The 21416-nt window shown below is 41.0% G+C and overlaps 1 protein-coding gene and 1 pseudogene across 1 annotated transcript in view; one reads left to right on the forward strand and one right to left on the reverse strand.

Annotated features, from left to right (window-relative positions):
* The window catches only part of FAM186A (family with sequence similarity 186 member A), a 74246-nt gene that overhangs the window by 31258 nt on the left and 21572 nt on the right, over positions 1–21416 (reverse strand). The window contains exons 2-3 of the mRNA XM_031936350.1: positions 5119–5338; positions 2756–2926 (exon numbers count right to left, since the gene is read on the reverse strand). Of these exons, the coding sequence (XP_031792210.1) occupies positions 2756–2926; positions 5119–5338 (391 nt within the window). The remainder of the gene's footprint in view (positions 1–2755; positions 2927–5118; positions 5339–21416) is intronic.
* Positions 7623–8059, forward strand: LOC111541708 (annotated as a pseudogene).

A 21416-nucleotide genomic window follows, 5' to 3' on the forward strand; every position in this document is an offset into this window, starting at 1 on the left:
AAATAAATAAATAAATAAATAAATAAATAAATAAATAAATAAATAAATATCGTACAAAGTATGTTTCCCAATTGCAATGGAATCTACATATATGTAAGGATTATATATAATGTCATACTAGTTCTCTTATTGAACCCTGAGTGATACAAGTTCTTAGTACAATACTAAAATCATGATTCATAAAAAAAAGATACATTTATTGGATTTCATCAAAATTAAACATTTTTAGGCTTCAAAAACACCATAAGAAAATGAAAAGACAAGTCATAGGCAGGGAGAAAATATTTGCAAATCACTTTTCTGATGAAGGACTTACATCCAGCCAGGCATGGTGACTCATGCCTATAATCCCAGAACTTGGGGAGGCTGAGGCAGGAGGATCATTTGAGCTCAGGAGTTTGAGACTAGCCTGGACAATACGATGAGACTCTGTCTCTACAAAAAGTTTCTGAAAATTGGCTGGGTGTGGTAGCACACACCTGTAGTCCCAGCTACTCAGGAGACTGAGGCAGGAGGATCCCTTGAGCCCAGGAACTCCAGGCAGCAATGTACTATTATTGTACCAATGCACCCCAGCTTGGGCAACAGAGCAAGACCCTGTCAAAAAGAAAAAAAAAAAAACCCCTATATCCAGAAGCTACAAAGAAACATTAAAACTCCACTGGGCATGGTGGCTCATGCCTGTAATCCCAGCACTTTGGGAGGCCGAGGAGGGTGGATCACAAGGTCAGGAGTTCAAGACCAGCCTGGCCAAGATGGTGAAACTCCATCTCTTCTAAAAATACAAAAATCAGCCAGGTTTGGTGGCATGCTCCTGTAATCCCAGCTCTTGGGAGGCTGAGGCAGGAGAATCACTTGAACCGGGGAGGTGGAGGTTGTAGTGAGCTGAGATCACGCCACGGCACTCCAGCCTGGGCGACAGAGTGAGACTCCATCTCAAAAACAAAAAGAAATGTTAAAACTCAATTTTAAAAGTGGGCAAGTATTTGAATAGATATTTCACCAAAAAATATATGGAAATGTCTTAATAAGTATGTGAAACACGCTCAGCATCATTTGCCATTAGGAAAATGCAAACTAAAACCACAGTGAGATACCACTTCACATGTACTAGGATGGCCATACTAAAAAGACAGACAGACAGAGGCCGGGTACCTGTAATCTCAGCACTTTGGGAGGCAGACGTGGGTGGATCACCTGAGGTCAGGAGTTTGAGACCAGCCTGACCAACATGGAGAAACCCCATCTCCACTAAACATACAAAATTAGCAGGGCATGGTGGCACATGCTTGTAATCCCAGCTACTCAGGAGGCTGAGGCAGGAGAATCACTTGAACCCAGGAGGCGGAAGTTGCAGTGAGCTGAGATTGCGCCATTGCACTCCAGCTTGGGCAACAAGAGTGAAACTCTATCAAAAAAAAAAAGACAATAACAAGTGTTGTTGAGGAAATGGAGAAATTGGAACCTGCATACATTGCTGATAAGAGTGTAAAATGGTACAGTCGCTTTGCTAAATAGTTATGAGTTTCTTTAAAAGTTAAACATAAACTTACCATATGTCCTAGCAATTCGATTCCTAGCTATCTACCCAAAATAAGTGGGTAAATAATGGCATTATTCATAAAAGCCCCAAAGTGGAAACAATTCAAATGTACATCAACTGGTGAATGGGTAAACAAAATGTGGTATATCCAAACATATGTAAACTAACAATGAAAAGAAATTACCAAAGTGTCCTATAACATGACTGAATTTCGAAAACATTATACTAGTTGAAAGAAAATAAACAGAAAATACCACATATAATATGATTCTGTTTGTGTGAAATATCCAGATAAAACAAATGTAGTATGAAAGAAAATACATTAGTGACTGTCTGGTGCTGCTGATGGGTATAAGGATTGACTATAAATTAGTATGAGGGATATTTTGGGGATAATGGAAATGTTCCAGAATTAGATTGTTGGCTGGGTGCGGTGACTCACACCTGTAATCCCAGCACTTTGGGAGGCCAAGGCTGGTGGATTATTTGAGGTCAGGAGTTTGAAATCAGTCTGGCCAACATGGTAAAACCCCTGTCTCTACTAAAAATACAAAAAAATTAGCTAGGCATGGTGGCAGGTGCCTGTAATCCCAGCTACTCCAGGGGCTGAGGTACGAGAATCGCTTGAACCCAAGAGGCAGAGGTGGCAGTGAGCCAAGATCTCACCACTGCACTCCAGCCTGGGTGACAGAGTGAGACCCTGTCTCAAAAAAAAAAGAAAATTAAAATTAATAAATAATTTTAAAATAAATAAAAATAAAATTAGATTGTGGTGATAACTGCATAACTCTGTAAATACACAGAAAATCATTTAATTGTATACTTAACATGCATGTAAATTATGCCTTAATAAAGCTGTTTTTTTTTCTGGCCAGGTGCAGTGGCTCATGCCTGTAATCCCAGCATTGTGGAAGGCCGAGTCAGGTGGATAACTTGAGGTCAGGAGTTTGACACTAGCCTGGCTAACATGGTGAAACCCTGTCTCTATTAAAATTCAAAAATTAGCCAGGCGTGGTGGTACATGTCTGTAATTCCAGCTACTCTGGAGGTGGAGGCAGGAGAATCACTTGAAACCTGGAGGCAGAGGTTGCATTGAGCTGAGATCAGGCCACTGCACTCCAGCCTGAGTGATAGAGCGAGACTGTCTGGAAAAAAAAAAAAAAAAAAAAAAACTCCATCTACTCCAACTCCAAAATCATAAAGCATGCTTACATATTTTTTTCTTTTGTTTCTTCTTTTCATCAAGGAAAGATGTACTAAATCTGCTTAGTATCTTGACGTTTTTCTCAATAGCTTTTAACATGTCTGGTAACATCTCCATTTGTGCTATCCAGTGGTAGTGTTCATCAACATCCATTAGAGTCATCTCAGACAAAACGGCATCTTGAAGAGAGTAAAAAAAAATATCGTTTTTATGCAGAAAAATAAATATCTATAGCTACATAGGCTTATAATATTGGGTAACTACTATATAGTAAATTGGGGAATATAGGTATCTCACAGTTACTGCCATTCTGAGGCTTTTCTCTATGAAGAAATTAAAAAGGAAGAAACTTGGAATAGAAGGCTAAACAGTAAGTCTTAGACATAAATACATTAATCAGGTTAAAAAATATCTGGTTTGGTACCTAAAATTGTGTGTGTGTGTGTGTGTGTGTGTGTGTGTGTGTGTGTGTTTTGTTTTGAGACAGAGTCTTGCTCTGTCCAGGCTGGAGTGCAGTGGCACTTTCTCAACTCACTGCAACCTCCGCCTCCCGGGTTCAAGCGATTCTCCTGTCTCAGCCTCCTGAGTAGCTGGGATTACATGCATGTGCCACCATGCCCAGCTAATTTTTGTATTTTTAGTAAAGATGGGCTTTCACCATGTTGGCCAGGCTGGTCTTGAACTCCTGACCTCAGGTGATCCACCCACCTCAGCCTCCCAAAGTGCTGGGATTACAGGCATGAGCCCCCACACCTGGCCTATGTGTGTGTGTTTTAATATTGGAGATCTAGGCCCTAATTAACTCATTTGGCAAGTTATCCAGTTTTTGTGTGTGTGTGTTTTTTTTTTTAAGACTGAGTCTCACTCTCACCCAGGTTGGAGTGCAGTGGCGCAATCTCAGCTCAGTGCAACCTCTACTTCCCAGGTTCAAGTGATTCTCCTGTCTCAACCTCCCTAGTAGCTGGGACCAGAGGCATGAGCCACCACGCCCAGCTAATTTTTGAATTTTTAGTAGAGATGGGGTTTCACCATGTTGGCCAGGCTGATCTCAAACTCCTGACCTGGGGTGATCCGCCAGCCTCCCAAAGTGCTGGGATTACCAGCATGAGCCACCGCACCCGGCCATTATCCAGTATTTATAACCCTTGTTGCATGAAATTTCTAGCAACAAAATAAAATTAATTCCTTTGTTTGGTATTCTTAGTTTATTCATTCTTTTTTTTTTTTTTTTTGGAAATTGTGTCTCACTCTGTCACCCAGGCTGGAGTGCAGTGGTGCGACCTTGGCTCACTGCAACCTCCACCTCCCAGGTCCAAACAATTCTCCTGCCTCAACCTCCATAGTAGCTGGGAAAACAGGCACATGCCGCCACATCCAGCTAATTTTTTGTATTTTAGTAGAGACAAGGTTTCACCGTGTTACCCAGGCTGGTCTCAAACTCCTGAGCTCAGGCAATCCGCCTGCCTCAGCCTCCCAGAGTGCTAGGATTACAGGCGTGAGCCACCGCACCTGACCAGTTTATTCATTGTTTCATTCAACCAGTGTCTACTCTGACGTGTGCTATTCTAGATGCTGTAGATACAACATTAAGTAAAACAAGTTCCTTGACTTCATACTGCTTACCTTCTGGTGAAAGGAGACAGAGAAAAAGTTAATTATATAGATACTAATGCTATAGATAAAAATAAAGAAATGTAGGCCAGGCGCAGTGGTTCATGCCTGTAATCCCAGCACTTTGGGAGGCCAAGGAGGTGGATCGTTTGAGGTAGGAGTTCAAGACCAGCCTGGCCAACATGGTGAAACCCTGTCTCTACTAAAAATACAAAAATTAGCTGGGCATGGTGGTGCATGCCTCTGGTCCCAGCTACTAAGGAGGTTGAGGCAGGAGAATCGCTTGAGCCTGGGAGGCGGGAGTTGCAGTGAGCCGGGATCGCGCCACTGCACTCCAGTCTGGGTGACAGAGTGAGACCCTGTCTTGGGAAAAAAAAAAAAAGGTAAAGTGTAAGAAAAAGTGCCAGGTGGTAGGGAATGGGGATGGTAAGAGAACATCTCATTTTAAAGTGGAATTTAAGCAGGGAATGAGCCATGCGTCCATCTGGTGGAAGATGCTCCAGATAAGGGAATAGTATGCATAAAGACACTGCTGGCATGCTTTAAAAAAAACAAGGAGGCCAGCATAGCTGGCTCTTAGTGAACAAGTCTATATTTTTCCTATTTTATTCCTACTGGAATAGAGGATAACCATTCTCTGTATAACCTCGTTAGTCTTTTCTTCTTTAGTCTGATTAATCCTTCAAAATTTACTTATATATCTTCTCTATCTTTTTCATTAACTTTATGGTTTTACTCTGAACCGCTTCTGTAAACTTACTCCATTCTTCCAACCAGACCAGAATGTTGGCAAGAGTCTTTTCTCTAATTTCAACAGTCTTAGCATAAGTAGCCATTTTCTCAAGAAAATTGGTTCTCTGTTTTTTCTTTTGTTCTGTAAGGGAGACATTCCTTTCAGAGGACGAGTTAAAAACAAGAGTATAGCGAGTCATTATCCGATGCACATTGTTCATTATTTCACTCAGCTGCATATCAATGTCCTGTAAGAATAAGAAGGGGGTATGTATTAATCCTCAGTTTGAAAATAAGCTTTGGTCACCTTTCTTCTCAGAATGTCAGTGACAGTTAATTTAAAGCTATCCAATTATAGTCTTGCTAATTCTAGCTTTATTGTGAGTCTCAAATTTTCCCTCTTAAAAGAAATTCCTTTTTCTGCCCTCATCATCCTAGCAATGCTATGATATAATGGAAAGAGCATTGGGTTTGAAGCCATATCTGGATCTTAACTCTAGGTCTTTCATTAAAATGACTTTTAATAAATCACAGCATTTCTGAGCTTCCTTTGCAACCTCTGTAAAATAATGGAGATACTAAATACACAGTTGATGTGAAGTGTATAAAATTTGTGAAAATGCTTTATAAACTGTAGCTGCTAAAAAAAAAAAAAGAAAGAAAAAGAAAAGAAAAGAAAGAAAGTAAAAGAAAACAGAAAAAAAAATGCAAGTTGCTTCTTTTTTCCTTTCTTACCTGGAAAACAGTTATCAGAATATGCCTCAAACATACTGTTCTTTCATTATCTCCTTTGCTCAAGAATCTTATCACTTATTAGCTTAGTACATTGAGTATATGGGGAAGAAAAAGAATTTTATCAGAAAATCTCTTTTCTTCATCACTCTATCCTAGAAATTTTTTATGGATGTAATTACTACCTCATATATGGCATTTGGAAATTTGTGAAATCATTTTTGGTTGTCATAATAACCGTGAGGGTGGACTACTGGCATTAAGTAGAGGGCACTAAGGAATGCTAGCCCATCCTACAGTGCAACGGACAGTATCACACAATGAAGAACTGTCTCAAATCCTGTGTGTCTTTTGAATGTCTCACAGGACATTCATGTAGAAAAAAAAATCTATTTATAATTATCCAAGCCTAAAACCAAATTCCTTTCAAAATCTAAACACAGATGAAGATCAGTGTCTCACACCTGTAATCCGAGTGCTTTGGGAGACCAAAGTGGGAGGATCTCTGGAGGCCATGCATTCAAAACCAGCCTGGGTGACAAAGTGAGATCCTGCCTCTGAAAAAAAAATTTTTTTTGACCGGTCATGGTGGCTCACGCCTGTAATCCCAGCACTCTGGGAGGCTGAGGTGGGTGGATCACTTGTGGTCAGGAGTTCAAGACCAGCCTGGCCAACATGGTGAAACCCCGTCTGTCCTAAAAATACAATAAATTAGCCAGGCATTGTGGAGGATGCCTGTAATTCCAGCTACTCGGGAAGCTGAGGCAGGAGAATGTCTTGAACCCAGGAGGTGAAGGTTGCAGTGAGCCAAGATCGCTGCACTACTGCACTCCAGCCTGGGCAACAAGAGTGAAACTCCATCTCAAAAAAAAAAAAAAAAAAAATTTAACACAAAGTGTTTTTTGTCCAATTTAATGATACACTGCAATTTCCAGGAATATAAATATTATGTAAATCAATTTAAAAAGTTATTTAAAATTTCTCCAAGAAATTTTCACCATTCTGGAACACCATAGTACCAACAGCAATGCACTATTGATAAGAATATTTAGTGCCAGTACAATAAAGCTGAATTTGTATCAGCCTCCATTTGTATCTTTCATATTTATTTATTTATTTATTTATTTATTTTTTTTTTTTTTTTTGAGACAGAGTCTCGCTCTATCGCCCAGGCTGGAGTGCAGTGGCGCAATCTCGGCTCACTGCAAGCTCTGCCTCCCGGGTTTACGCCATTCTCCTGCCTCAGCCTCCCGAGTAGCTGGGACTACAGGCGCCCGCCATCTCGCCCGGCTAGTTTTTTGTATTTTTTAATAGAGACGGGGTTTCACCGTGTAGGCCAGGATGGTCTCGATCTCCTGACCTCGTGATCCACCCGTCTCGGCCTCCCAAAGTGCTGGGATTACAGGCTTGAGCCACCGCGCCTGGCCCATATTTATTTTAATTTTACATACAGATGCAAGCCTCTGTCTACTTCTAGTGAAGTTTGACCTAGGATTTACACACTGAAATGCATGTTATTATAAATTGTTTTCCTTTTACTTATTCTCACACATATTAATTTTAAAGTATAGGTAGTTTATGAATATCATTTTATAGCAATAAAAAGAATGTTAAAAATATTTTTTAAAGGTGTAGTAAATCTGACAGTTAAGACACTGGTTCAGCCCTTCCAACTTTATTATTCTTTCATTTTGGCTTCAGACAAACTGAACTCTCTCTCTACGCTCCTTATAATAAGAGTAAGATGAGTGTGTAGTTCTCTTCCCTTTTGTGGCCATCACCGAAGCCAGAGTGGCCGAAATGAAGTTCAATCCCTTTGTGACTTCTGATCAAAGCAAGAATCACAGAAGCATTTCAACGCACCTTCCCACATTCGCAGGAAGATTATGTCTTCCCCTCTTTCCAAAGAGCTGAGACAGAAGTACAACGTGCGATCCATGCCCATCCGAAAGGATGATGAAGTTCAGGTTGTGTGAGGACACTATAAAGGTCAGCAAATGGGCAAAGTAGTCCAGGTTTACGGGAAGAAATATGTTATCTGCACTGAACGGGTGCAGCGGGAAAAAGCTAATGGCACAACTGTCCATGTGGGTACTCGCCAAAGCAAGGTGGTTCTCACTAGGCTAAAACTGGACAAAGACCGCAAAATGATCCTTGAACAAAAAGCCAAATCTCGCCAACTAGGACAGGAAAAGAGCAAATACAAGGAAGAAACAATTGAGAAGATGCAGGAATAAAGTAATCTTATATACGAGCTTTGATTAAAACTTAAAACCAAAAAAAAGAGTAAGATTTGGATTTTGCCAACCAAATCATCATGCAAAATGAGTATTCTGATGTTAGGTGTATCTGCTGCTACAGCCAATAATAATTTAAGTCAGGAACATAGGAGAGCCAAGGCAAAGTTTGCTAAGCCAAATGATGAAGAATAACATTACAAGCTAACACATAGCACAGTAATCAAGGAAAAAATACTACCAACTCCTTATAAATTCTCCCAGAAAAATGAAAAGGAAAAAATACTTCCCAACTCATCCTTTGAGACCAATGTATACTGAAGACAGACAAAGGCACTACAAAATAAGAAAACTAAATACAAACACCTGATGAATATTGATACAGAAAACCTTACCAAAATACTAGCAAACAGAATTCAACAGCACATTAAAAGGATTATACACCATGATCAAGTGAGATTTATTTCTAGAATGCAGGGATGGTTAAATATATGTAAATCAATCAATGCAATGTGCCAAATTAACAGAATGACAGAAAAAAAAACACATATGATCATCACAATTGATTTAGAAAAAGCATTTGACAAAATTTAACACCCTTGCATGATAAAAAAAAAAAAAAATACAAAAGAGGCTGGGCACAGTAGCTCATGCCCGTAATCCCAGCACTTTGAGAGGCCAAGACAGAAGTTTCACTTTAGTCCAGGAGTTAAAGACCAGCCTGAGCAACAAGGTGAAACCCTGGCTCTACAAAAAATAAAAAATATCAGCCAGGTATGGTGGCGTGTGCTTATAGTTACAGCTAGTCAGGAGGCTGAGGTAGGAGGATTACTTGAACCTGGGAAGTCAAGGCTGCAGTGAGCCATGATTGTGCCACTGCACTCCAGCCTTGGTGACAGAGTGAGCCCCTGTCTTAACACGAACAAAAACACACACTAAAGAAACTAGAAATAGAAGAAAACTTCTTCAACATAATAAAGGCCATATACGAAAAGCCCGCAGATTATAATATACTCAATAGTGAAAGACTGCAAGTTTTTCTCCAAGATTAGGAACAAGGCAAGGAGGCCCACTTTCACCATCTATCTAACCTAGTATTGGAAGTCCTAGATACCACAATTAAGCAAGAGAAAGAAATAAAAGGCACACAATTTAGAAAGGGAAAAGTAAAATCATCTCTGTTCACAGATAACATGATCTTAAATTGTAGAAACCCTACATATGTAGAAAGCTCTATATACGTAGAAAGCCCTAAGGCTTACCCCCCTGTGCTCATGCGCGTGCACACACACATACACACACGAACACACTACTAGAACAATAAATTCAGCAAAGTTGTAGGGTAAAAAATACATACAAATCAGTCACATTGCTAACTACACTAACGCTGAGCAATATGAAAAATAAATTAAGAAAACAATGCCATTTATAATAGCATCAAAAATAATAATGTATTTAGAAATTGCAGCTCACACCTGTAATCCCAACACTTTGGAAGGCCAAGACAGGTGGATCACCTGAGGTTGGGAGTTCAAGACCAGTCTGGCCAACATGGTGAAACACTGTCTCTAAAAACATACAAAAATTATTCAGGTATGATGGTGGGTGCTTGTTGTCCCAGCTACTTGGGAGGCTGAGGTGGGAGAATCACTTGAACCTGGGAAGCAGAGGTTGCAGTGAGCTGAGATTGCGCCACTGCACTCCAGCCTGGGTAACAGAGAGAGACTCTGTCTCAAAAATAATAATACTGAGAGGCCAAGACAGGTGGATCACTTGAGGTCAGAAGTTTGGGACCAGCCTGGCCAACATGGTGAAACCCTGTCTTTACTAAAAATACAAAAATTAGCCAGCACAGTGGCAGGCACCTATAATCCCAGCTACTCAGGAGGCTGAGGCAGGAGAATTGCTTGCACCCAGGATGTGGAGCTTGCAGTGAGCTACGATCACACCACCGCACTCCAGCCAGGGCAACAGAGCAAGACTCCATCTCAAAAATAAATAAATAAATAAAAATGTAAAATAATAATAATAATAAATTTAGAAATAAACATATCCAAGGAGGTAAAAGACTTGTATACTTGTTGTTTTCACTACAAAATGTTACTGAGAGAAATTAAAGAAAACACAAGTAAATTGAAAGATATCCCATGTTTATGGATTGGAATATTTAATGCTGTTAAGATGTCAATACTACCCAAACCAATCTACAGATTAATACAATCCCTATCAAAATCCCAATGGCATTTGTTTTGTTTTGTTTTGTTTTTGCAGCAATAGAAAAATTCATCCTAAAATTTACATGGAATCTGAAGGGACCCTGAATGGCTGAAACAATCTTGAAAAAGAAAAATGAAGTTGGAGATCCCCATTTTCTGATTTCAAATTTATTCCAAAGCTACATTAATCAAAATAATGTGGTACAGGCATAAAGACAGACATGTAACCTCATAGAATAGAATAAAGAGCGCATAAATAAACGCCAAGTTAACAGTAGGTGTATAGTATAGTGTATTCATAGCATAAGGTCAAATTATTTTCCAGAAGTTTGCTAAGGCCATCCAATGAGGAAAGGACAGTCTTTTAAAGAAAAAAAAACACACAAATGTTGGTGGGAAAACTGAATATCTACTTATGAAAGAATGGAGTTGGATCCTTACCTTATATCATATAAAAAATTTAACTGCAATTTGCCAGTCTGTGTCTTTTAATTGGACCATTTAGTCCATTTACATTTAAGGTTAATATTGTTATGTGTGAACCTGATCCTGTCATTGTGATATCAGCTGGTTATTTTGCTCGTTAGTTGAAGACCCATCAGTTTGCTGTATTCAGGAGACCCATCTCACATGCAGAGACACACGTAGGCTCAAAATAAAGGAATGGAGGAAGATCTACCAAGCAAATGGAGAACAAAAAAAAGCATGGGTTGCAATCCTAGTCTCTGACAGACTTTAAACCATCGAAGATCAAAGGAGACAAGGAAGGCCATTACGTAATAGTGAAGGGATCAATTCAACAGGAAGAGCTAACTATCCTAAATATATATGCACCCAATACAGGAGCACCCAGATTCATAAAGCAAGTCCTTAGAGACTTACAAAGAGACTTAGACTCCCATACAATAATAATGGAAGACTTCAACACCCCACTGTCAACATTAGACAGATCAACGAGACAGAAAGTTAACAAGGATATCCAGGAATTGAACTCAACTCTGCACCAAGGGGACCTAATAGACATCTACAGAACTCTCCACCCCAAATCAACAGAATATACATTCTTCTCAGCACCACATCTCACTTATTCCAAAATTGACCACATAGTTGGAAGTAAAACACTCCTCAGCAAATGTAAAAGAAGAGAAATTATAACAAACTGTCTCTCAGACCACAGTGCAATCAAACTAGAACTCAGGACTAAGAAACTCAATCAAAACTGCTCAACTACATGGAAACTGAACAACCTGCTCCTGAATGACTACTGGGTACATAACGAAATGAAGGCAGAAATAAAGATGTTCTTTGAAACCAATGAGAACAAAGATACAACATACCAGAATCTCTGGGACACATTTAAAGCAGTGTGTAGAGGGAAATTTATAGCACTAAATGCCCACAAGAGAAAGCTGGAAAGATCTAAAATTGACACCCTAACATCACAATTAAAAGAACTAGAGAAGCAAGACCAAACACATTCAAAAGCTAGCAGAAGGCAAGAAATAACTAAGATCAGAGCAGAACTGAAGGAGATAGAGACACAAAAAACCCTCCAAAAACTCAGTGAATCCAGGAGCTAGTTTTTTGAAAAGATCAACAAAATTGATAGACCGCTAGCAAGACTAATGAAGAAGAAAAGAGAGAAGAATCAAATAGATGCAATAAAAAATGATAAAGGGGATATCACCACCGACCCCACAGAAATACAAACTACCATCAGAGAATACTATAAACACTTCTACACAAATAAACTAGAAAACCTAGAAGAAATGGATAATTTCCTGAACACTTACACTCTCCCAAGACTAAACCAGGAAGAAGTTGAATCCCTGAATAGACTGATAGCAGGCTCTGAAATTGAGGCAATCATTAATAGCCTACCAACCAAAAAAAGTCCAGGACCAGACGGATTCACAGCCGAATTCTACTGGAGGTACAAGGAGGAGCTGGGACCGTTCCTTCTGAAACTATTCCAATCAATAGAAAAAGAGGGAATCCTCCCTAACTCATTTGATGAGGCCAACATCATCCTGATACCAAAGCCTGGCAGAGACATAACAAAAAAAGAGAATTTTAGACCAATATCCCTGATGAACATTGATGCAGAAATCCTCAATAAAATACTGGCAAACTGAATCCAGCAGCACATCAAAAAGCTTATCCACCATGATCAAGTGGGCCTCATCCCTGGAATGCAAGGCTGGTTCAACATACGAAAATCGATAAATGTAAACCAGCATATAAACAGAACCAAAGACAAAAACCACATGATTATCTCAATAGATGCAGAAAAGGCCTTTGACAAAATTCAACAGCCCTTCATGCTAAAAACTCTCAATAAATTCGGTATTGATGGAAAGTATCTCAAAATAATAAGAGCTATTTATGACAAACCCACAGCCAATATCATACTGAATGGGCAAAAACTGGAAGCATTCCCTTTGAAAACTGGCACAAGACAGGGATGCCCTCTCTCACCACTCCTATTCAACATAGTGTTGGAAGTTCTGGCTAGGGCAATCAGGCAAGAGAAAGAAATAAAGGATATTCAGTTAGGAAAAGAAGAAGTCAAATTGTCCCTGTTTGCAGATGACATGATTGTATATTTAGAAAATCCCATCATCTCAGCCCAAAATCTCCTTAAGCTGATAAGCAACTTCAGCAAAGTCTCAGGATACAAAATTGATGTGCAAAAATCACAAGCATTCTTATACACCAGTAACAGACAAACAGAGAGCCAAATCATGAATGAACTTCCAGCCGGGCGCAGTGGCTCAAGCCTGTAATCCCAGCACTTTGGGAGGCCGAGACGGGCGGATCACGAGGTCAGGAGATCGAGACCATCCTGGCTAACACGGTGAAACCCCGTCTCTACTAAAAATACAAAAAACTAGCCGGGCGAGGTGTCAGGCGCCTGTAGTCCCAGCTACTCGGGAGGCTGAGGCAGGAGAATGGCGTGAACCCGGGAGGCGGAGCTTGCAGTGAGCTGAGATCCGGCCACTGCACTCCAGCCTGGGTGACAGAGTGAGACTCTGTCTCAAAAAAAAAAAAAAGGAAAAAAAAAATGAATGAACTTCCATTCATAATTGCTTCAAAGAGAATAAAATACCTAGGAATCCAACTTACAAAGGATGAAAAGGACCTCTTCAAGGAGAACTACAAACCACTGCTCAGTGAAATAAAAGAGGACATGAGGACACAAACAAATGGAAGAACATACCATGCTCATGGATAGGAAGAATCGATATCGTGAAAATGGCCATACTGCCCAAGGTAATTAATTTATAGATTCAATGCCATTCCCATCAAGGTACCAATGACTTTCTTCACAGAATTGGAAAAAACTGCTTTAAAGTTCATATGGAACCAAAAAAGACCGTGCATTGCCAAGACAATCCTAAGCCAAAAGAACAAAGCTGGAGGCATCATGCTACCTGACTTCAAACTATACTACAAGGCTACAGTAACCAAAACAGCATGGTACTGGTACCAAAACAGAGATATACACCAATGGAACAGAACAGAGCCCTCAGAAATAATACCACACATCTACAGCCATCTGATCTTTGACAAACCTGACAAAAACAAGAAATGGGGAAAGGATTCCCTATTTAATAAATGGTGCTGGGAAAATTGGCTAGCCATAAGTAGAAAGCTGAAACTGGATCCTTTCCTTACTCCTTATACGAAAATTAATTCAAGATGGATTAGAGACTTAAATGTTAGACCTAAAACCATAAAAACCCTAGAAGAAAACCTAGGTAATACCATTCAGGATATAGGCATGGGCAAGGACTTCATGTCTAAAATACCAAAAGCAATGGCAACAAAAGCCAAAATTGACAAATGGGATCTAATTAAACTAAAGAGCTTCTGCACAGCAAAAGAAACTACCATCAGAGTGAACAGGCAACCTACAGAATGGGAGAAAAGTTTTGCAATCTACTCATCTGACAAAGGGCTAATATCCAGAACCTACAAAGAACTCAAACAAATTTACGAGAAAAAACAAACAACCCCATCAAAAAGTGGGCAAAGGATATGAACAGACATTTCTCAAAAGAAGACATGCATACAGCCCACAGACACATGAAAAAATGCTCGTCATCGCTGGCCATCAGAGAAATGCAAATCAAAACCACAGTGAAATACCATCTCACACCAGTTAGAATGGCAATCATTAAAAAGTCAGGAAACAACAGGTGCTGGAGAGGATGTGGAGACATAGGAACACTTTTACACTGTTGGTGGGATTGTAAACTGGTTCAACCATTGTAGAAAACAGTATGGCGATTCCTCAAGGATCTAGAACTAGAAATACCATATGATCCAGCCATCCCATTACTGGGTCTATACCCAAAGGATTATAAATCATGCTGCTATAAAGACACATGCACATGTATGTTTATTGCGTCACTATTCACAATAGCAAAGTCTTGGAATCAACCCAAATGTCCATCAGTGACAGACTGGATTAAGAAAATGTGGCACATATACACCATGGAATACTATGCAGCCATAAAAAAAGATGAGTTCATGTCCTTTGTAGGGACATGGATGCAGCTGGAAACCATCATTCTCAGCAAACTATCGCAAGAACAGAAAACCAAACACCGCATGTTCTCACTCATAGGTGGGAATTGAACAATGAGATCACTTGGACTCTGGAAGTGGAACATCACACACTGGGGCCCATTATGGGGAGAGGGGAGAGGAGAGGGATGGCATTGGGAGTTATACCTGATGTAAATGACGAGTTGATTGGTGCTGACGAGTTGATGGGTGCAGCACACCAACATGGCACAAGTATACATATGTAACAAACCTGCACATTGTGCACATGTACCCTAGAACTTAAAGTATAATAAAAAAAAATTAACTCAAAATAGATTAAAGACCGAATACTTATAAAATGCTTAGAAGAAAACATAGGAGAAAGGCTTCATGGCATTGGATTTGGCAATGATTTCTTGGACATGACACAAAATCACATGCAATAAAAGTAAAAATAGATAAATGGACTGGGCACAGTGGCTCACACCTGTAATCCCAGCACTTTGGGAAGCTGAGGCAGGCAGATCACGAGGTCAGGAGATTGAGACCATCCTGGCTAACATGGTGAAACCCCATCTCTACTAAAAATACAAAAAAATTTAGCCAGGCACGGTGGCAGGTGCCTGTAGACCCAGCTACTTGGGAGGCTGAGGCAGGAGAATTACTTGAACTTGGGAGGCAGAGGTTGCAGTGAGCTGAGATCCCGCCACTGCATGCCAGCCTGGGCAACAGAGTGAGACTCCATCTCAAAAAAAAAAAAAAAAAAAAGATAAATGGACTGTATCAAAGTTAAAAACATTTGTTTGTCAAAGGACAAAATCAACAGATTGAAAAGTCAACCTAGGAAATGGGAGAAAATATTTGCAAATTGTATATCCAGTAAGGGTTAATATCCACAATATATAAATAATGTGTACAAAATCAATGTCAAAAAAAAAAAAAAATCAAATAGGCTGCACACTGGTGGGTCACCCCTGTAATCCCGGGACTTTGGGAAGCTGAGGTGGGCAGATCAGTTGAAGTCAGGAGTTTGAGACCAGCCTGGCCAACATGGTGAAACCCCGTCCCTACAAAATGCAAAAATTAGCCAGGCATGGTGGCGCACTCCTGGAATCCCAGCTACTCGGGTGTCTGAGGCACAGGAATCACTTGAGCCTGGGAGGTAGAGGTTGCAGTGAGCTGAGATTGTGCCAGTGCACTTCAGCCTAGGCGACAGAGAGACACTGCATACCCCCCAAAAAACAAAAACAAAAACCCAAATAAACCAATTTTAAAATGGGCAAGGGATCCAAAAAAGATATATAAATGGCCCAAAAATATATGAAAATGTGTTCAACATAACTAGTCATTAGGAAAACGTAAATCAAAACCACAATGATATACTACTTCATACCCATTAAGATGGCTACTATGAAAAAAACAGAAAATAACAAGTGTGGGTGAGGCTGTGCAAAATTGGAACCCTGTGCACTGCTGGTAGGAATGTAATATTGTGCACCTGCTGTGGAGAAAAGGATGACAATTCCTCCAGATATTAAAAATAGAATCACCATATGATCTAGCAATTGTTCTCTGTGTATACATCCAAAAGAATTATAAGCAGGGTCCCTAAGAAATATTTGTACACTCATGCTCATAATGTCATTATTCACAATAACCAAGAAGTAGAAGTAACCCAAGTGTCCACTAACAGATAAATGGATAAACAAAATGTGGTATATAATTATATATATACACAATGGAGGCTGGGCACGGTGGCTCATGCCTGTAATCCTGGCACTTTGGGAGGCTGAGGTGGGCGGGTCACTTGAGGTCAGGAGTTTGAGGCCACCCTGGCCAACATGGTAAAACCTCGTGTTGCACTAAAAAACACAAAAATTAACCAGGCATGGTGGCGGGTGCCCGTAATCCCAGCTACTTGGGAGGCTGAGGCAGGAGAATCGCTTGAACCCGGGAGATGTAGGTTATAGTGAGCCAAGATTGTGCCACAGCACTCTAGCCTGAGCAACAGAGGGAGATTTTGTCTCAAAAAAATAAAATTTAATGTAATTTAATTTTTTTTTTTTTTTTTTTGAGGCAGAGTCTTACTCTTTGACCCAGGCTAGAGTGCAGTGGCGTGATCTCAGCTCACTGCAAACTCCGCCTTCTGGGTTCAAGTGATTCTCCTGCCTTAGCCTCACAAGTACCTGGGATTACAGGTGCCCACCACCACGCCCAGCTAATTTTTGCATTTTTCGGTACAGACAGGGTTTCACCATCTTGGCCAGGCTGGTCTTGAACTCCTGACCTCATGATCCACCTGCCTCTGCCTCCCAAAATGCTGGGATTACAGGTGTGAATCACCGTGCCCAGCCAACTTAATTTAATTTTAAATATACATAATAGAATGTTATTCAGCCTTAAAATTGAAGGATATTTTGACATGCACTACAATATAGATGAGCCTTGAACATACTATGCTAAGTGAATAAGCCAGTCATAAAATGACAAATACTTTATGATTCCACTTAAATGAGGCATCTAGAATAGATGAATTCATAGAAACTAAGTACAGTTGTGGTTTTCAGAGGATAAGGAGAAAGGGAAATGGATGCTGTTGTTTAATGGATACAGAACTTCAGTTTTCAAAGGTGAAATACTTCTGACTTTGGTTGCAAAATAATGTATAGCAATATATATTCACACTTAAAACTATTGTACTATATACTTAAAAATAATTAAGACAGTAAATTTTATGTATATTTTACCACAATTTTTTTTTTTTTTTTCTGAGACAGAGTTTCGCTCTTGTTGCCCAGGTTGGAGCACAATGGCATGATCTTGGCTCATTGCAACATCAACCTCCCAGGTTCAAGCGATTATCCTGCTGCAGCCTCCCAAGTAGCTGGGATTACAGGCATGCGTCACCACACCCAGTTAATTTTGTATTTTTAGTAGAGACGGGGTTTCACCATGTTGGTCAGGCTGGTCTCAAACTCCTGACCTCAAGTGATCTGCCTGCCTCGGCCTCCCAAAGTGTTGGGATTACAGGCACGAGCCATCACACCTGGCCCAATTAATTTTTTTTAATTTAAAGAGGAGTAATCAAATGTTAAGTGATGGAAATATTGGAATCAGAAAGAGAGGTGATGCAGTTGTAGCAAATCTAACTTAAGAACACAGGAGACGGGAGACAAAGTTGGCCAAGCTGAGTGATAAAGAAAAACATCATAACTAACGCATAGTATGGTGGTTAAAAAATAAATATGCTGGGTGCAGTGGCTCAAGCCCATAATCCCAGCACTTTGGGAGGCTGAGGCAAGTGGATCATGAGGTCAGGCGTTTGAGACAAGCCTGGGCAACATAGTGAAACCCCGTTTCTACTAAAAATACAAAAAGTTAGCCGGGCATGGTGGTGTGCACCTGTAATGCCAGCTACTCGGGAGGCTGACACAGGAGAATTGCTTGAACCTAGGAGGCAGAGGTTGCAGTGAGCCAAGACTGTGCCACTGCATGCCAGCCTGGGTGACAGTGTGAGACTCTGTCTCCAAAAAAAAAAAAAAGAAAGAAATAATACTAGATAATACAAGACCAGGCACGGTAGTTCACACCTGTGTAATCCTAGCACTTTGGGAGGCCAAGGCGGGCAAATCACTTGAGGTCAGGAGTTGGAGACCAACCTGCCCAAGATGGTGAAACCCCGTCTCTACTAAAAATAGAAAAAATTAGCCAGGCATAGTGGTGGGTGCCTGTAATCCCAGGTATGTGGGAGGCTGACGCAGAGAACTGCTTGAACCCGGGAGGCGGAGGTTACTGTGAGCCGAGATCGTGCCACTGCACTCCAGCCTCCTGGGTGACAGAGCAAGACTCTGTCTAAAAAAAAAAAAAAAGAAAAGAAAAAAGGAAAGAAAGAAATAATACTAGGCTGGGCAGTGGTGGCTCACACCTGTCATTGCAGCACTTTGGGAGGCCGAGGCGGGCGTATCACGAGGTCAGGAATTCAAGACCAGCCTGGTCAACATAGTGAAACCCCGTCTCTACTAAAAATACAAAAATTAGTCGGGTGTGGTGGCATACACCTGCAGTCCCAGCTACTCGGTAGGCTGAGGCAGGAGAATTGCTCAAACCTGGGAGGCAGAGGTTGCAGTGAGCTGAGACCACACCATTGCACTCTAGCCTGGATGACAGAGTGAGGCTCCATCTCAAAAAAGTAAAACAAAACAAAAAAAGAAATAATACTAATTGCTCACAAAGTTTTCCAAAAAGTTGAAGAGAAAGGAGCAATTCCTAATTCATTCTTTGATGTCAGCATTACCCTGATATTAAAATCAGACAGATGTAAAAGAAGAAAACTACAAACCAATATCCCTCACCTCATGAAAACAGTCACAAAAAATGCTTCACAAGATTTTCAAAAATTCTGGGACAGATAGGTGACCAATAAAATAAAACAGAAAATAGAAACAAACAATATCCTTAAAAAATAGTATCGTGAACAAGTGGGATTTACCGTGGTATGCAAGGCTGATTCAAAATTTGATAATTTCTAAATGTAACTCACTAGGTCTACGGATTAAAGAAGAACAATTTATTGCCTCAGTATACACAGAAAAAGTAGTTGACAAAATTCAACATTCATTCATGATTTCTAAAAGAAGCTCGATAATAAACAAGGACTAGAGGGTAATTTCCTCAACCTGATAAAGACCATTTACAAAACATTTACAGCTAGCATCATACTTAATGATGAAAGTCTTAAGTGCTCTAAAGGTTCTGTTCTAATCACTTGTACTCAACATTGGATAAATGTCCTAACCAATTCAATAAGGTCAAAAAAAGAAATACAAGAAAATGGATTGGAAAGAAAAAAGCAACATGGTTTCTATTTACAACAAAAAGTTTGTCCATGTAAAAACTTCCAAAGGATTTACCAAAGAGGCCAGGAGCAGCGTCTCACACCTGTAAACCCAGCACTTTGGGAGGCCAAGGCTGGCAGGTCACTTGAGTCCAGAAGTTCAGGACCAGACTGGCCAATATGATGAAACTCTCTCTCTCTCTACCAAAAATACAAAAATTAGCCGGGCGCGGTGGCACGTGCCTGTAGTCCCACCTACTTGGGAGGCTGACGCAGGAGAATCGCTTGAACCGGGGAGGCAGAGATTGCAGTGAGCCAAGATCGCTCTACTGTACTCCAGCCTGGGCCACAGAGCGACACTCCATCTCAAAAAAAAAAAAAAAAGATACAAATAAAATAAAACAAACCAAAACCCATTTATTTACACTAGCAATATACAATTAGAAATTGAAATTTGGCCGAGCATGGTGGCTCATGCCTGTAATCCCAGCACTTTGGGAGGCCGAGGCGGTCTCAAACCCCTCACCTGAGGTCAGGGGTTTGAGACCAGCCTGGCCAACATGGTGAAACCCTGTCTCTACTAAAAACACAAAATATTAGCTGGACATATTAATGCACACCTGTAATCCCAGCTACTCAGGAGACTGAGGCAAAAGAATCACTTGAACCTGGGAAGTGGAGGTTACAGCGAGCTGAGATCACACCATTGCACTCCAGGCTGGGCAACAAGAGCAAAACTCTGTTACAAAAAAAAAAAGTAGCCAGGTGTGGTGGTGCATACCTGTAACCTCAGCTACTCAGGAGGCTGAGGTAGGAGAATCGCCTGAACCTGAGAGGCAGAGATTGCAGTGAGCCGAGATTGTGCTACTGTACTCCAGCCTGGGCAACAGAGAGAGACTCCGTCTCAAAAAAAAAAAAAGAAAAAGAAATTGAAATTTAATAAAACAGTGTCACAGGAGCCAAGGGTGTCAGTTTGCCAGCCAGAAACCTCTGTGGCCAGCGAAGCCTCTGCTTGAGTTTTGCTCATGCCTGCTGGGCTCATTCTACCTACTAGGCCCAGCAGGCTGCCCTCAGATCATGATACCGGCCTGAATCCCATGCCTGCCAAGGGTGAGCCAGGCATGGAGCAGAGAGGGGTGAGTGAGCAAACAAGCGCAGGGTTTGGCCACTGTGCACCCCCGCTGTAGCAGCCCGGCAGGCATCTTCAGGTGCTCGCACAAGCACTGGCTCTGGGAGAGGATGTGGCTGGACCAGACATACCACAAGCGGGTTCTGCTGCAGGCACCAGTGTCCGGATGTGGAAAACTCAGTGGTGCCCAAAAGCTCAGAGGTCTGGGCCCTCAGAAGGGTCACCACTTTTCATTCGCACGGTCCGGGGGCAGGTCACAACCCGTAGCTCAGTGAGCCAGCTGGGGATGTGTTACAGCTCCTTTAGTTCCCGCCGTTTAGTCCCAAGTTCCTACCCCATGTCTAGGAAGAATGAGGTTACATGGGCAACTGAAGGGTGAGCAAGGTGGAGAGGAGCTTTACTGAGCAACAGAACAGCTCTCAGCAGAGAGGATACCTGAAGTGAGTAGCTCCTATCTGCAGTCAAGTCATCCCAACAAGTGTAGAGGAGACTTGAAGTGGGTAGCTGCTATCCGAAGGCAGGTAGGCCTGATGAGTGTAGGCCACTCAAAGTGGATAGCTCCTGTCTTCAGGCAGGTAGTCCCTAGGAGGCTCTGAGTCTGGCTAAGTTTGGGGTTTTTATGGG

Source organism: Piliocolobus tephrosceles, chromosome 10 (assembly GCF_002776525.5).
Source record: "Piliocolobus tephrosceles isolate RC106 chromosome 10, ASM277652v3, whole genome shotgun sequence".
Taxonomy (NCBI): Eukaryota; Metazoa; Chordata; class Mammalia; order Primates; family Cercopithecidae; genus Piliocolobus; species Piliocolobus tephrosceles.